We start from the raw sequence: 18014 nt of genomic DNA on the forward strand, positions 1-18014 counted from the left end.
ACTGTCTACACTGCTTGGCAGCAGCTCTCCAGCATTTCAGACTGGGTTCCCTACCAGCTCTACCTGGAGATGCTGGGGATTGAACCCGGGACCTTCTGCATGCAAGGCAGATGCTCTAACCAATAGGCTACGACCCTTCCACAACTGAATGTTAGTGGTGTGGTCTGGACGGTTGAATTGGTATATATATATACTCATTTTTAATGCTCGGGGGTTTTTTGTAAATAGCTTCAAGTTTCATTTTTGGAAAAAAGCAACACAACAACAGCCAGTGGTTTGCTTCACAAGGATGATGAAACCAGCCAAGTCTAGCACCGAGTGCATTAAATCCCCACTCTCCCAAAACACTTAATCCACAATACTCTGGGGTGATAAAGTGGGATCATAAGGACTTTGCTGCACCCACAACGAAAATTGTGAATCAGATGCTGTGATTGATTCATATCTCTCTCAATGCCACTGGACTTACTGTCACATTTCATTCCCTGGTGGATGAGTCCATACAACAAGGATCCACAGTGGTCGCAGAAGGTGGGGCTGGAGTATGTGTGGATTTTGAACTTGTGTTTGCTCCGTGGGTCCTGGAGAAAAGAGACAAGACAGTAGAAAGGAATGATTGGTTAAGTGCTGGGCTTTGCCTATAAATGGAAGTCACTGATATGCATCAAGAACATTACATATATATGTGTCAGGGGCTGGACTGAGGAGAAATGGTGGAGGCCACTGCTCCACCATCTCCTGAACCTTCCTGAGAACAGGAGGACAGTATAGATTTAGAACAGTGGTTTGCAGAAGGTCATAGTTCAGAGGCTGCAGAGGGGAGAAGCTGGGAAATATTGGGGAAGCAGCAGGAAGAGGAAGCACCAGGGGATCACTTCTGCGCATGCGCGAGTTGTGCAGATCGCGTCTGTGCATCCGATGCCGCGGAACCCAAATGTAAACACTTCCAGGTCTGCGGCGTTCATAAACGGAGGTACCTTGGTTTACAAACAGTCCCATTTACGAACGCCTCCGTTTATGAACGCCGCAGACCTGGAAGTGTTTACATCCGGGTTCCGCGGCATCGGATGCACAGACGCGATCTGCACAGCTTGTGCATGCACAGAAGTGATCCGCGCAGCGCGCACAGAAGCACTCTATCAGCGCTTTGCACACACGCAGAAGCGTGCCTTCGGGGAGCGAATGCCTCCGTTTACGAACGCCTCCGTGGAACGGATCACGTTTGTAAACCGAGGTTCCACTGTATTGGAACAGCTGCTATCTCCCAACCTAACTGAGCACACAAAGTTGTTTTGAGGATAAAATGCAGGGCAGGGGGAATTAGCAAACCTTGCAGACATCCCTGAGGCTCCTTGAAAGGAGGACAAGATACAAATTCAACAACAATACAAAGACTTCATGAGAAAAGTGAGAACTGGGGAGGGATGTGAAGCAAGGCACCTAAACTAAGAACAGAAGGACATAAGAAGATCAGGCCAATCACTCCTCCTAGTCCAGCATCCTGTTCTCACATTGGCTATCCAAATAATATTGATTATGATGATGATGATGATGATAAATAAATAAATAATTTTGTTTATACCCCACCCTCCCCAGTCAGAACTGGGCTCAGGGTGGCTGACATCAATAAAATTACAAGAAGACATAAAAGAAAGAAAAACAATTGATTAAAACGTGGGTTAAAATACAATTTAATTTTTTTTTTAAAAAAAGCAGCCTCATTTTAAAATGGCCCAAATCAAAACCATAAGGGAGGAAAACACAGGGGTCAGACTGAATCCAACCCAAAGGCCAGGCGGAACAGCTCTGTCTTACAGGCCCTGCGGAAAGATGTCAAATCCCGCAGGGCCCTGGTCTCCTGTGAGAGAGCGTTCCACCAAGTTGGGGCCAATAGTGAAAAGGCCCTGGCCCTCATTAAGACCAATCTAGCCACCTTATGGTTCGGGATCTCCAAAATGTTGTTATTTGTGGACCTTAAGGTCCTCTGTGGGGCATACTAGGAGAGGCGGCCCCGTAGGTGGGAAGCCCGCAAGCAGGACCCGAGCACAGGATCCCTCTCCCTTCCTGTGGTTTCCAGTAACTGGTATTCAGGTGCATTACTGTCTCTGATTGGGAAGGCAGAGCACAGCCATCATAGCTAGTAGCCTTCAATGGTCTTCTCTAATCCCCTTTTCAACCCATCTAGGTTGGTAAGCAACACTGCTCTTGTGGCAGTGAGTTCCGTATTTAACTCTGCACTGTGTGAATGAGGAATTATCTCTCCCAAATCTTCCAAAATTCTGCTTCATTGGATGTCCATGAGTTGAACGGAGTCCACTCCGTGGGGTCCTCCTTGCTTTTCAACCTCGTTCTTCTCCTGCATTAATCAGTGTAATGCGCTGCTCTCTCTCTCTCCACTAACGAGCAACATTAGGGAGATGGGGACTAATGGAACTTCACTTAATTCAACCTGCTTAAGTGCAGCGTATCGGGCACGGGCAGCGATGAAAGTTAATTGCATCGGAAAACTCAGAGGCTTCACCCCAAAGCAAACCTCTTTCAAATTCATAAATGCTCAGAAGATGCTCCTTTTAACGACTGAGCCAGCAGCTGGGTAATGAGACGCCTGAGAAAATGGGGGTTAACAGCAATTAACCTGTCTTCAGCAAACCTTCAGATACAAAAAGCGCATTCATTAAGTCAGAGCATACTTAGAGAAATCTCCGCTTCCAAGGGAGATAGTATTCTTTTTTTAAGGCAAGTGATGTACTTAAACACCAACCTGAATTTGGTGAAAAGGTGGTAGGTCAATATTTGGGGGACCACGGATGTAGCCCTCCCTAGCCTAGAATCAGATAATCATAGAAATATAGAGTTGGAAGGGACCCAAAGAAGCATCTAGTCCCACCCTCTGCGATGCAGGAATAGCAGAAAGAAAGGAGATTCAGACTAAACCTTAGGAAGAACTTTCTGATGGCAAGAGGTATTTGACAGTGGAACGGACTCCGTTTAAAGATGGCGGGCTCTCCTTCACTGGAGGTTTTCAAGCAGCGATTGAATGGCCACCTGCCAGAGATTCTTGAGCTGAGATTCCTGCATTGCAGGGGGTTGGACTAGAGGACCCTCGGGGTCCCTTCCAATTCTACTATTCTATGACACCTCACAGAAGAAGCAAAAGGCCTGCAGCTACTACTGCTTCTGTGTACTGCTTCCCTGCAGTTCCCACTGCCCAGGTAGGATTGGGAGTGGGCAGGTGGGGGGGGGGAGAACCTTCCCCCACCTGTTTCAGTAGAGGAAAATAACAGGATGCATGCAGATGGGCTCCCTCTTCCCTTGTTTTCTGAACCCAGTTTTGCTCAAGCTCCCCCTGTCTCTCTCTTATGGTCTTCCCACCCACCCCCCTCTCCTCCCTCCACAACAGCTCCCTTGAGGCTGGCTGGCACTCGCTTTCATTTGGCCTGATTTGCCCTGATGCTTCCCATCACAGCTTTTCATGTCTGTTGCGACACTGAGTTATTTATCTCCTTGGCAGCAAGGGACAAGGGGAGGGGAGGGGAAGGAGAGGCTCCTTAAGATGGCACACCACCCCTCGTTCATCGACCACGAGATCGAGATTCCCATCTATGCAGCCTCTCAATCAGCCTCCCCACTCAACCTGGTGCTCTCCAGGGCTGCAGCTCCTCTCAGCCACAACCCTACGACCCCAGGGCTGCTGGAAGTTGCCATTCAAAACATCTGGAAGGCACCGGGTTGGGAGAGGTTGATCTAGAGATGGATGGGCTCTTTCCCAAGAAAGCTGGCACATCCTGGTTGGGGTTTGATCTGAGAGGTGATGCTCCTTTGGGAGCAGCCCCAGAGCTTGCTTTCAAAGCCAGGTTCTGCCCTGAGTCTAGCAACCTCATCATAAACGTACAGCCAAGGAGAGGGACATTCCACCTCCACTTCTGGGACTGAGGGGCAGTGCTTCTCACTGGGGGAAAACCTGCACTCTAGACAGGGGCGTAGGAAGGGGGCAGTGGGGCGAACTGCCCTGGGTGCCCTCATTGAGGGGGGTGGCATTCATTTTGACAGCTTGGGGGAGGCTTGGGAGTTGCGGGCAGGTGGCGTGCCAAATGTCCGCCATGGGCGGCTCGCTCTGCCCCCGGCTGCAGGGCTCACATGCTGCTCTGGGCACCTGAGCAGCTATCCCGTGCTTGGGAGGGCATCCTCTGTGCCACGCCCCCCCCCTCAGGAGCATGCCCGCCCTGGGCAGCGTGGGCATATGCTCCGCCGCTGACTCTAGAATTCCTCTGTAGCAAATGGCATGTGTGCACTCCAGGCATGGAGGTAGCCAAGGGATGGGCAGGGGGGCAGCTAGATCAATTTACTAGATCAAGTAAAACAAAAGAAAAACTTGTTACAGGTAGGTAGCCGTGTTGGTCTGAGTCGAAGCAAAATAAAAAAATTCCTTCAGTAGCACCTTAAAGACCAACTAAGTTTATATTTTGGTATGAGCTTTCGTGTGCATGCACACTTCTTCAGATACACTAGAAACAGAAGTGTCAGACCCTATATATATACAGAGGGTGGTGGGGGTGGGTGGGAATGGGAGATGGGCTGATGGGAGTGGTAAACCTGTAGATGGGTGTTAATGGCTGCTGATGGCTGCAATTAGTCCTGGGCTGAGGTGCTAAAGAAAGCTTGATCATGCATAATGAGATAAGAATCCGATATCTCTATTCATCCCAGGTGCTTCCATGGTTTTAAGCTTGGTAATGATTTCCAATTCAGCAACTTCCCTTTCCAGTCTGTTCCTGAAATTTCTCTGTAATAAAACAGCTGCTTTGAGATCTTGTATAGAATGTCCTGGGAGATTGAAGTGTTCTCCTACTGGTTTTTCAGTCTTATGGTTCCTGATGTCAGATTTATGTCCATTTATCCTTTGGCGTAGGGTTTGGCCTGTTTGTCCAATATAGAGAGCTGAAGGGCACCGTTGGCATTTGATGGCATACACAATGTTAGAAGATGAGCAATTAAATAGTCCTGAGATGGTATGTTGGATGTTGTTGGGGCCAGTAATGATGTTGTCCGGGTGTATGTGGCAGCAAAGTTGGCATCTGGGTTTATTGCAGGCTCTGGTACCAGTGTCCATGTTAAGTCTGGTGGTTGTATTATTGTGGGTGAGGAGTTGTTTAAGATTGGGTGGCTGTCTGTAGGCAATGAAAGGTCTTCCTCCCAGAGCTTGAGAAAGGGAGCTGTCATTGTCCAGGAGAGGCTGTAGATCTCTGATGATGCGTTGTACTGTTTTAACTTGGGAGCTGTATGTGATGACTAGTGGTGTTCTGTTATTTTCTTTTTTGGGTCTGTCTTGCAGCAGGTTCTCCCTAGGTATCAGTCTGGCTCTGTTGATCTGTTGTTTAACTTCATCAGGTGGATATTTTAGTTCTAAAAAGGTTTGCTGTAGATCTCTTAGGTGAGATTCTCTGTCTGTAGAGTTGGAACAGATACGGTTGTAACGTAGGGCCTGGCTGTATGCGATGGATTGTTTGGTATGTTTGGGATGGTAGCTAGAAGCATGTAGATATGTTTGTCGGTCAGTTGGTTTTCTGTATAAGGTGGTGTCTATACGTCCATCCTGTATTTTTATAGTAGTGTCCAAAAAATGTATTTCTTGCATAGATTGGTTCATTGTTAGGTTGATGGTGGGGTGAAAGTCACTGAATGTCTGGTGGAAGGTTTCCAGGGTCTGTTGTCCATGTGTCCAGATAATAAAAATATCGTCAATGTATCGTAGGTACAAGAGAGGTTTGAGTGGGTAGGAGTCTAGGAAACGATGTTCTAAATCTGCCATGAAGATGTTGGCATACTGTGGGGCCATGCGGGTGCCCATGGCTGTGCCGCTGATCTGGAGGAACAGGTCATCACCAAATTTGAAGTGGTTGTGGGTAAGGACAAAGTGGCAGAGTTTGGTAGCAAAGTCCGCTGTGGTTTTATCTGAAATGGTGTTCCTTATGGCTTGTAAACCATCATTGTGTGGGATGTTGGTGTATAGAGATTCCACATCCATAGTGGCTAGTATAGTATTGTTAGGAAGATTGTTCAAAGATTGTATTTTCCTCAGAAAATCTGTGGTGTCACGTACGTAGCTGGGAGCACTGATAGCATATGGTTTCAGAACAGAGTCCATATAGCCGGAAACACCCACTGTAATGGTGCCAATACCTGAGATGATGGGGCGTCCTGGATTTCCTGGTTTGTGTATTTTAGGTAGAAGGTAGAAAGTTCCTGGTCGAGGTTCCGCTGGTGTGTTTGTGAGGATCTGTTCCTGGATGTGTAGGGGTAGCTCCTTGACAATCTTGTTCAGTTCTTTTTTGTATGCTTGTGTGGGGTCTGAGTCCAATTTCATGTAAAAGGCAGTATTGGAAAGTTGTCTGTGGGCCTCTTGGATGTAATCAGTTTTGTTCATGATGACGACAGCTCCACCCTTGTCTGCCTCTTTAATTATAATGTCTGGGTTGTTCCTGAGATTTTCTATGGCTCTCCTTTCAGCATGGTTTAGATTTTGTTGTAGGTGATGGTGTTTTCTGGTCACATCTGTTTGGATTCTGTGGCGGAAGCAGTCGATGTACAGATCTAGTGTGGTATTGCGTCCATCAGGAGGGGTCCACGTGGAGTCCCTTTTTGTGTAACATCTTTTCGGTGGTGGTTGGTGGTCGATGTTCTGTTCATTAATGCGTTTGGAGGGTGATGGTTGTTCCCCAGTAATTTGAGAGGTGTTGTGTTGTGGGGATGTAGTTTGTTCTACTTTGTCTTGTTCTTGTTTGTGATGAAAATACTCCTTCAGGCGTAAACGGCGGAAAAATGCTTCCAGGTCCCCGCAGAACTGAATCATGTGTGGGGATTTAGCAGGGCAGAATGATAGACCCCGTGAGAGGATGGATTCCTCAGCTGGGCTGAGTGTTTGCTGTGAAAGATTGACAATGTTGTTGATCTTGTTTTGATTAGTGGCTTGTAGGTTGGAAAGGTTGCAGAGTTTTTTATTTTTCCGGTTCTTCAGTAACTCCAGTTGAGAGTGGTAAATGGTTTGTTTTTCCTTGTGGAACTCCTGCCAGGCTGGGTGATTCCTGATAGAGTTGTCCAGTGCAGAGAGTTCCTCCTTTATAAGCTTCTGTTTTGAATAAAGAACGCCAATAAGATGTTTGAGTAGCTTCTTGGATAAAGTGTGGCAAAGTTTCCTGGCATATTCTGTGGGATACGTTGATTGAAGGGGGTTCTTAATTCTAAGACCCTTAGGAACAATATCCAGGTTCTTGCATCTGAAAAACTTAACTAACTGACCCATCAGGTCAATTCTGTGTGCCCCCCCCTCCCGCTAACAAAAGTCCTCTCCCCAACAAAGTCCTGCCCCCTCCTGTATTTTTTGAGAATTTTAAGGAAAAACCATCTTCCACAAAAGCTGCTGCTTGTCTTCTATCACTGTGCCATACAGAGCGTGCTCGCGTACGGTTTATGTGTGTGGTACGGAAGCTGTACTTCTCAGGACAGAGCAGGGCTGTGTAGAATTATTAAAACAGCAGAGAGCATTATTGGCTGCTCACTTTCCACCTTAGAACAAATCTACACCACCAGGTGCCATAGAAAAGCACTAGACATATCAAGAGATCCAACGCACCCTGGTCACCATTTCTTTCAGCTCCTGCAATCGGGACGGAGATATAGAACTACTGGTATGCAGGCAAGAACGAGCCGTCTCAGGAACAGTTTCTTCTCTAGAGCGATTTTGGCCTTAAATGGAAAGCCTGGACTTTGAAGTCATCTTATTTTATTTGTTATTTTGTATTATATTTACTGTATTTAATTAGGTTTTGTAATTTTGGATTATGCGGAATGCTTTATCTGAGTGGATGTAGCAACCGAGTAATTTCGTTGTTCCCGCAAGGGGACAATGACAATAAAGATATCTTATCTTATAAAAATCCTGGCTACGCCCATGACTCCAGGCACCCGATTGGCCCGGGAGGTATATCAACATTTGCTGCTTCAATTCTCACAGCACATCCCCTTGAAGGTCCCCCAAGCCCTACAGTCAAGACACATAGGGGTCTAAGAGATGGAGGTGGTTGTGCTCAGTCGTCAGAAGGTAGCTGTCCTCTTCCAGGAGACGGGTGGGGAAACTCTGCCTTGCAGGGCTAACTTCAGCCACATGACTCCCACAGAAGACAAACAGATGCCTGTGTATCTGAAGAAGTGTGCATGCACACGAAAGCTCATACCAAAGACAAACTTAGTTGGTCTCTAAGGTGCTGCTGCAAGGATTTTTTTTAATTTCGTGGGAAATCAGTAAGTAGGACCCGAGCACAGGAGCCTGCTCCCCTCCTGCAGTTCCCAGCAAGCGGCATTCAGAAGCATAGTTTTGCCTCTGACCACAGAGGCAAAGCATAGCCATGACGGCTAGTAGCTGTTGATAGCTTCACCCTCCATGAATTTGTCTAAAATTCCTTTAATGTCATACAAATTGGTGGCTATCACTGCCTCTTGTGGGAGCGAGTTTCCCAGTTTGACGCTTAAACCTTCCAACATTCAGTGTCATTGGATGAATGCGGGTTCTGGTGTTCTGAGAGAGGGAGAAAAACTTTCCTCTTTCCACTTTCTCCAGTGCCACACCTCACTTTTAAAACTTCTTGTGCCTCGCAATTCTGCTCTCTTTCAAATGATGCCCAGCATTCCGAGCTGCCGCAGAGAAAGACAGGTAACTCAATTCATGTGTGATGGCTGTCTCAAATTAAGAAGCTCAATTCCACATGATTCTTCCTCTACCGGGGGTGGGGGCGGGGGGCGGGGAGTGCGTGCGTGGAAGTGCTTTTAATATGATCATTCTTCCAAGGGACTATTTATGGAATGCATTTGCTATTTGAGAGTCCCTTGACTGACAGAGTACCAACCAGAGACTGACAAGGGAGGAAGGAATAAAAAGGAAGACAGGAGGAAATGTGCAGGAGCCACAGGAGCAGCTGAGATGTGTGGGCCCCACTTCCCCCAGCATATGACGAGGGGGGACGTGCATGCTGGAAGCAAGACAATGCAAATGTATGCAGATCTGCTCATTTGCATAAGACATTCCGGGCACCGCATTGTCATTTATTTGTTACATTTTTCTAGGGGCAACTTCCCAGACGGGTTCTGCAAATCGCTCATGGTGGGAGGCCGGTGTTTTCACACCTGAGGGCTATATCCAATGTTCTTTGTCTGCTCATGCAAGGACTGGACACATCTAGGGAATCATTGAAAATAAAACTGTCGATATTGTAATGCCATTATCGTACCCTCCAACATTCCTCCGATGAAAATACAGACATCCTATTCTATATCAGGAAGCTTCTCCCGTGTTTGGCCTCGCCACACACATAGACGTCATTTACACATCTACCTCTGTTACCCTGAGCCAATTACAACCTCTCTGCCGAGCCTACCTCGCAGGGCTGTTGTAAAGGAAAAAATGTGTGAGGAAAGGGATTGTGTACAAGACCTTCAGTGGAAAAATGGAAGCTAGTGATGGCCATGAATCCAGATGGCTTTAAAAGAGGATTGGGCAAATTAACGGAGAAGCAGGGACGTAGAAATGGAGGGGAGATGGGGGCGGTCCGCCCCAGGTTCCACTCTGGGGCACCCCCACCCCCGTGACTCCCAAGCCGAGCCTCCAGCCTCCTGGTAAAAAGTCCGCTGAGCAGGAGTCACGGGACTGGGGGCGCCAAGTGGCACATTCCCCCCCCCGCGCCGAGTGGGCTTTCTACCTGGAGCTGGAGGCGCACAGCTTTGGGGTCGCTGGGGGAGGCAATACCCCGCTACGTAACACGCATGCGTCGTTATGTAGCGACGCCGCACACACCCACCCACCGGGTGCACAGCAATTTGCCGCCCCGGGTGTCGGAATGGCTCGCTATGCCACTGCGGAGAAGAGGGCTACCCATGGTTACTAGCCATGATGGTTATGCTCTGTCTCTACAGCTGGAGGCAGTGATGCCTCTGAATACCAGCTTCTGCAAACCACAGGAGGAGAGAGTTGCAGGCTCATGCCCTGCTGGTGGGCTTCCCCATGGGGCATCTGGTTGGTCGAATGCCGGACTGGAAGGGCCATTGGCCTGATCCAGCAGGCCCTTCCTACGTTCTTATAGGGAAGCTTATTACTGTAGACCCTCCAAGGGTCCCTATTTTCCAGGGACAGTCATGGATTCACAGAAGCCATCCTGGTTCCTCAGCTGATTGCAGAATGTTCTGCTTTTCCTTAGGATGTCCCTGTTTTCACTAGAGAAACGTTGGAGGGTATGGAGTTATGCGACCCCTGAGCCAAGGAGATATGTAACTCTAGAACTTTTAGAAGACATCCCAAGGCAGCCCTGTATAGGGAATTTTTAAAAAATGTTTAATGTTTTATTATGTTTTGATATGTGTTGGAAGCCGCCCAGAGCAGCTGGGGCAACCCAGGCAGATGGGTGGGGTAGAAATAATAAAATGGTGATGGTGATTGTGGAATAAGACGTCCCTATTTCCATTGACGAAATGTTGGAGGGTATGTCACTGGTCAGGGGACTGGGCTGGGCTGTGCCAACAGCAGAAAATGATTTAGAATTTGTGCAAACAATTAAAAACAATGCCGGACTTATCCTCATTCCTGAAATAACCAAGGCCCATGTTAGGGGCCAGACACCTGGCATGAAAAGTGCTCCCTTGAAAATGCTGGGTGCTCAGAAGCAACGCCTGGAACAACGGTCAGGCTCCATGGCCTCAAAGCCCCTGCTGGCTTCAGGCAATGTGTGCCTCCTGTTTAGGCTTTCATAGCTGGCCTTGGCAAGCTGCGTTGGCAAGGAAAGCTCACAGCTGGTGACCAGCTTTATAGGGCCACTGCCCTAAAATGGGCAGTGTTGGTTTGGCCTCAAAATTAATAAAAGCTGCTTCTTGGAACCAGCAGCCACGAAACAGGCTCCCCCGGTATTTCCAGGCTGCAAGTGGAAAAGGGGGTCCTTAAAAGACCAGAGCTCTAGAATGCACCCAGAAGCATGCACCCACCAACTCTGCCTACAAAAAACAGAGTTGCACCATCTGCTCGAGGTCTGCTAGTAGCCATTGAGGCTGCACTGTTGAATATCAAAGCAGGAAGCCAATTAATGCAGAGCAATTCTTAATGGGATTAAAAATGAGACGTGCTGGTAACATTCATATTACAGCATGTCCCCGTCGCACAGAAAGCAGTAAAACAAAATATTATATCCCCATTGGAAACAACAAACTGCCCACATGCCCATTTTGGAGCAACCCGCTTCCCATAATAATCCATCCTGCAGCAGAAACAGAAAATGAAGTTGACAACATATTTAGCCCAAGAGAGAAACTGTCGGCAGTGGAAGCCACAGAAAATATTGCAGCTGAGCTGAGAAGTATTTCAAAAAGCCTGACATTAATTCTCTCTGTGAAAAAAAAAAACTCACCTCCCCCTGCCAAAAAAAGCCTTTGCCACATAAATTAGATTTGCAGATTGTTCTGATTTCAGTAACCCTATCATTTTTAGAGAGTGCACAATTGTTATTTCAAGAGACGAGAGATGGGGAGCGGGTTATTCCATTTGCATTTTGAATAGCAGCTCCCACCATAGCTGCCAAGTTATCCCTTTTTTAAAGGGATTTTCCCTTATGCTGAATAGGCTTCCTCGCGAGAAAAGGGAAAACTTGGCAGCTATGGCTCCCACTTCCCCAACCAATCCATGGCCAAAAACACAACATTCTTTTTTAAAAAAAACCACTTCTCTTGACTTTTGCAAGACAGTTTTCCAACCCAAAAATATGTGCATCAAAAAGCATGTACAATAGGGGAAAGGGTGCCCAAATTAAACTAGTAAAAAATATATTAATGAAAATAACACACAAGAATGCATTATAAGGAAATAACTTGTAAAGATGTGCCTATTAAGATGCATGCATACATAAACCAGTAGTGATGTATGGAAGTGAGAGCTGGACCATAAAGAAGGCTGATCAGGGGCGTAGCCAGGATCAAAACTAGGGGGGGGGGGCAAGCCATGGTCGTTCAGGGGCGGGGCCAAGGCACAGAAGGGGAGGGGCCACAAAGTGGGCGGGGCTAAAGGGCCAACGGGCCTGATGACATCGTGGCGGTGGCAGCAGCGGCCACCTTGTGCTTCTGGGGCTGGTAGCGTTGGCGGCTACCCTGCTTGGCTGGAGAGGACGGGAGGGTCGGGCAGGTGAGAGGGGGTGGCAGGGCTACCCTGCTTGGCTGGAGAGGACGGGAGGGTCGGGCAGGTGAGAGGGGGTGGCAGGGCGGGCGAGGGCGAGGCAAGACACGGCCGCAGCCACGACGGCTCCGAGGCGTTGCTGCATATCAGCATAATATTTCAACCATGGTTCAAGCCCCACCTTAGGAAAAAAATCCTGCATTGCAGCGGGTTGGACTAGATGACCCTTGTGGTCCCTTCCGACTACAATTCTATGATTCTATTGATATATTACCATAGCATATGCATCATTCTGCTTTCTTGAATTGTCCTACTCCTAGGCATAGCATCCAACTCCTAGAGGCCTAGGTGCCCCCCCCCCAATTACTGGTAAATACCGTATTTGAAAGAGTCATCCCCCCATGTTGATGGGCTTTCTATGTGGGGCTTATCTGCCCCCCCCGTATTTTATTAAGGATGGAAGAGGGAGGGAAGGAAGGAAGAAATAGAGAGATAACTCATATTTGTGGGTGTCTCTGGATGACGCTGTGATGCTGGAACTCTGCAGCAAGAGGACAGGAGGGTCGGGCAGGCGAGAGGGGGTGGAAGGGCGGGCGAGGGCGGGGCAAGGCATGGCCGCAGCTACGACAGCTCCGAGGCGTTGCTGCATATCAGCATAATATTTCAACCATGGTTCAAGCCCCACCTTAGGAAAAAAATCCTGCATTGCAGCGGGTTGGACTAGATGACCCTTGTGGTCCCTTCCGACTACAATTCTACGATTCTATTGATATATTACCATACCATATGCATCGTTCTGCTTTCTTGAATTGTCCTACTCCTAGGCATAGCAGCCAACTCCTAGAGGCCTAGGTGCCTCCCCCCCCCCAATTACTGGTAAATACCGTATTTGAAAGAGTCATTCCCCCATGTTGATGGGCTTTCTATGTGGGGCTTATCTGCCCCCCCCTATTTTATTAAGGATGGAAGAGGGAGGGAAGGAAGGAAGAAATAGAGAGAGGGATAACTCATATTTGTGGGTGCCTCTGGGTGACGCTGTGATGCTGGAACTCTGCATGTACAGGAGCCTTGTAAGCAGCTTTCTCTCTGCTTGATTTACAGCAGGCACGTCCAACAGGTACCGGTAGATTGTGATCTACCAGTAGATCACTGGATGTCTGTGGTAGATCACTGGTAGGTCACTGGCACCCCTAAAAAAAGCTCACCCAAAATTTTCCTCCTCCCTCAAAAAAATTGAACTATGACCTGAAGCCCTAAACAAAAATGGGCCTCCCTCCCTCCTAAAAGAAGCTCAACAAGTTTGACCTAAACCCCCCAAAACAGGGCTTCCCTTCCTTTAAAAAAAACTCAACAGCTTTGACCTGAACCCCCCAAAAGGGGGTAGATCACCCCAGTTTTAAACTCTGAGTAGATCAGAGTCTCTTGGGAGGTGGCCACCCCTGATTTGCAGTATACAGATGCAGGAGGAGGGGCAGACTGGAACACCAATGCTTTTTATAAACATCACTGTGTCTGTCAAAGCTACAGCCCCCCCCTTTCTTATTCACTTCCTTTTAGCCTTGCAGAGCCACCTTAGTCAAATTTAATCCTCTGAGTCTGCACCCTCATTAAATCGCCAATAGAACTCTTAATGCTCCTGAATGCTCATTAACAAGTCCCACTTAAGAACAATAGGGTGAAATGGTCAGCTATCAAATCTTGCCTGGGGATATATGCTCCATTGTCTTAACTGCTTAACTACTGGTAGCCACTTTGCTTTATTTATTTGATGTGTTTTTGTTACTGCTGTGTCCCCCCCCCCCAGCAAGCGGAGACTTAGCTGCTCTTGCTAAAGCAAAGCCTTTTCCACTTCAGTTTTTGGAGGGGAAAAGTGCTGGTTATGGTCTGTAAAATACATTAATTTTTTTGCTTCTAGGGGGGGGGCAGCTGCCCCCTCCTGCCCCCCCTGCCTACGCCCATGAGGCTGATCACCGAAGAATTGATGCTTTTGAATTATGGTGCTGGAGGAGACTCTTGAGAGTCCCATGGACTGCAAGAAGATCAAACCTATCCATTCTGAAGGAAATCAGCCCTGAGTGCTCACTGGAAGGACAGATCCTGAAGCTGAGGCTCCAATACTTTGGCCACCTCATGAGAAGAGAAGACTCCCTGGAAAAGACCCTGATGTTGGGAAAGATTGAGGGCACTAGGAGAAGGGGACGACAGAGGATGAGATGGTTGGACAGTGTTCCTGAAGCTATGAACATGAGTTTGACCAAACTGCGGGAGGCAGTGCAAGACAGGAGTGCCTGGCATGCTCTGGTCCATGGGGTCACGAAGAGTCGGACATGACTAAACGACTAAACAACAACATACATAAATACATTGACATTTTCATGCATTTCAGTTTTTTTTAAAGTTTGCAAACTGATGCAGAAATAATTGTGAATTGTGAACTGAAGATTGGAAAAATGAGAAAGTGAAGGCAGTCAAAATTGGCAGATTCATCCATTCTGTTTAGGCGGCTGCAATGCATCTGTCATGGGGCAGCCTCATGAAAATGACCCAGAAGCTTCCATTTGTCCAAAACAGGTGTGCAAAATGGCTAACTGGGAATGGCCATTTTGATCATGTCATTCCAGTACTTTTTCAGATGCACTTCCTGAGCCCAGCTCAGGGGCAGGCGACTAAGGAACCCGTAAAATCACCTTTCCCCAACCAAATCACTACAGACCTTGAGATCCTCTTCAAGAGGCCCTGCTCCAGTTGCCATCCTTTTTCATGGACAAAAAGGCTATGGATGGCTACTAGACATGACGGCTCAGCTCTGCCTCCATTGCTGGGGGCAGTGATGCTTGTGCTCGGGTCCTGCTTGCCAGTTTCCCTTTGGGGTATCTGGTTGGCCGCTGTGAGAACAGGATGCCAGAACTAGATGGGACATTGGCCTGTTCCAGCAGGCTCTTCTGATGTTCTCACACTGCAGTTCAAGTGCTGAACGTGCTTCGAAGCTCAGCCTCTGACGTTCATGTCTCACCCTCTGCCTAACGCAGGCTTCAGTGAATTAAAGCTTTTCCCAGAACAACGTCACAGCAACCATTGTACACACACACACACACACACACACACACACATTCAAAATTCGCCAGGCACATTTTGCACCTGGCTATTGGCCACTTGCAACCAAGTGAAGATGCCCAGGTCCTTACATCTCCACCATCTGGAGGTGCATGCCTGGGGATCCTTGGAACCTGACTGTTTTCACACACTAACCTGACTGTTTTCACACACTAGCAACACATCCTGTAGAATTCTATCCATTGCATTGCATTATATTTTTTAAAAAACATTTTTTCATTGGTTTTTAAACAAATACAATAACAACAATAACAATAACCATTAAACATCCAGCAGTACCGGTACATCTAATAGTGTTTGTTCTTTCCATTGACTTTAGACATAAGCTCACACATTCAGTGTGGGGGTTTTTTAAATATATATATATTGATTTTCCAATATCATTCTAATAACAGCCTCATTATAACAACACCAATTGTATCCAATTAATACAATTATTAAGGGACCCAGGTGGCGCTGTGGGTTAAACCACAGAGTCTAGGGCTTGCTGATCAGAAGGTCGGCAGTTCGAATCCCTGCAACGGGGTGAGCTCCCATTGCTCGGTCCCAGCTCCTGCCCACCTAGCAGTTCGAAAGCATGTCAAAGTGCAAGTAGATGAATAGGAACCGCTCCGGCGGGAAGGAAACGGCGTTTCCGTGTGCTGCTCTGGTTCGCCAGAAGCAGCTTTGTCATGCTGGCCACATGACCCGGAAGCTGTCTGCGGACAAACGCCGGCTCCCTCGGCCTATAGAGCGAGATGAGTGTCGCAACCCCAGAGCCGGACACAACTGGACCTGATGGTCAGGGGCACCTTTACCTTTTTAATACAATTATTAATGCCAATTATTCAAATCTAAAATTATACAATTTAACAAAACTGGCCCCCTCGCATGCTAGAGTTCATTCTCCTACATTTTTTCTGCATTCCGAAATGTTAATAATTTCCATTACATTCCATTCAGATATAATAATCCCTTATACAGTGGTACCTCTACTTACGAATAACTCTACTTACGAATGTTTCTACTTGCCAACGGAGCTCCGTCCGCCATCTTGGATGCGGTTTAGATAGGATTTTTTCTACTTACGAGTTTTTAGATAGGGTTGCTTCGACTTACGAATTTTTTCTCCCAATGCATTCCTATGGGATTCGGCTTACGAATTTTTTCGACTTACGAATGTGCGTTCGGAACGCATTAAATTCGTAAGTAGAGGTACCACTGTATAACAGCAACAATCTTGTGATTTCAATTCATGTTGGTATAATAGGAAATTTATAAAGTTTTCAGTGAGGAACTTTAGCTGTAATCCTTATTCTTTCCTGCCGTGTGACAATTTTCCCCATTATGTTTTCCCGTCCATATATAGTTTTGCATCCTTTATTCCTACAACCATAGATGGTTCCCATCATGTCTCAGGAGTTTCCCATCATGTTATCTCAGAGTTTCCAAAAGTCACTGCACCACTTTGTCCCGTGATTTGGCTTCTAGTAAACAAGTCATCTTCACCATTTTTCCAGCCTAGGAAGAACATTCTGAATCCAGACTGCAGATAGTTAATCCAAAAACTTCTATTCTCGTAGCTGGTAAATGTCTTCTCTCCCTGCCACTGACTTATGGGCATTTATCCTTATCTCAAACACATTCCTTTGTGAATAATGGAGGTCAGGAAGGATTTTGCTGTATATTTTCAAAGCATAGCATTTCTTACCCCTTTCCCTCTTAGTTTCTTCCTCTTATACATACAGTTCCAGTTTTGTTAAATTCCATATTATATTCCAATTTCCTCCATACTCACTTGTGCATATATTTTTTAAATAAAACTTGCATTCCTGGGTGGGTGGATTTGCCATATCATAAATGCAGAAAAAAATCTTAAGTAAGCAAACTGGGGGCTCCCCTCCCCCCTTCGTCTCTTCTACCGAATGAAATCCGCTCTCAATCCAAACCTTTCACATCCTTGTAGCTGGGTTGCTTTTGCAGTTTCTTTTGCAGATACTTTTGCAGTATCTCATCGTCTTTGGCACACACCTGTTGTTTACTCCAATTAAAGTCCAATTAACAGGATACCAGTAAGCTGTGCTTCCAGGAACACAGCAGTTGGAGTGCTCCATGCACCCAGTGCCTTTGCCTCCCCTCACATTCCGTGGGGAAGTGAGTGTCAGACCACCAGGCCAATTGTGCATGACAGCCTGGTTCCTCTTCCAACTGAAGAGGAATGCAGATAATGAAATTGCCCCATCATTATCTGAATATCTCTGTCTGTTTCTCTCTCCCGCAGTGTTGGTGGAGACTCCATTCCTGGCGTACCGGAAACAGGAAGCCCCTACATTCAGCCCCAATCTATTACTTAATGTAACCTCTCTACCGAGAAGACAGAATTTATTGTATTTTATCTGCACAATCAAAATGAATTTCAGGAACCAAAAAGCCGTATTGAAAAGTACAACTCTCTTTTTTATAATTTTTATAAAATTTCCTGTTTTACAATTTCAAAAACTCATTTTACATCCTTAAGATGTCTGCCCCAAAATGGCAACTAGGCATTCTGTTTTGGCGACTGTAACCTTAGTTTAAGGAGCCATTTGGCACCTAGCTTATATATCTGAGTTTCTAACACACACACACACACACACACACAGAGAGAGAGAGAGAGAGAGAGAGAGAGAATTTCCTGGTCAGGTTTCATGGCCACTAGTCTGACCTGTGGGGACCCCAGGGC

At 46.9% G+C, this 18014-nt stretch overlaps 1 protein-coding gene across 2 annotated transcripts in view; it reads right to left on the reverse strand.

Annotated features, from left to right (window-relative positions):
* PRKCB (protein kinase C beta) overlaps window positions 1-18014 on the reverse strand; it is a 195706-nt gene that overhangs the window by 100037 nt on the left and 77655 nt on the right. For both annotated transcript variants that reach the window (XM_035130770.3, XM_035130769.3), the window contains exon 4: window positions 470-581. In XM_035130770.3, the coding sequence (XP_034986661.1) occupies window positions 470-581 (112 nt within the window). The remainder of the gene's footprint in view (window positions 1-469; window positions 582-18014) is intronic.

This window comes from Zootoca vivipara, chromosome 13 (assembly GCF_965207765.1).
Source record: "Zootoca vivipara chromosome 13, rZooViv2.hap1.1, whole genome shotgun sequence".
Lineage (NCBI taxonomy): Eukaryota > Metazoa > Chordata > Lepidosauria > Squamata > Lacertidae > Zootoca > Zootoca vivipara.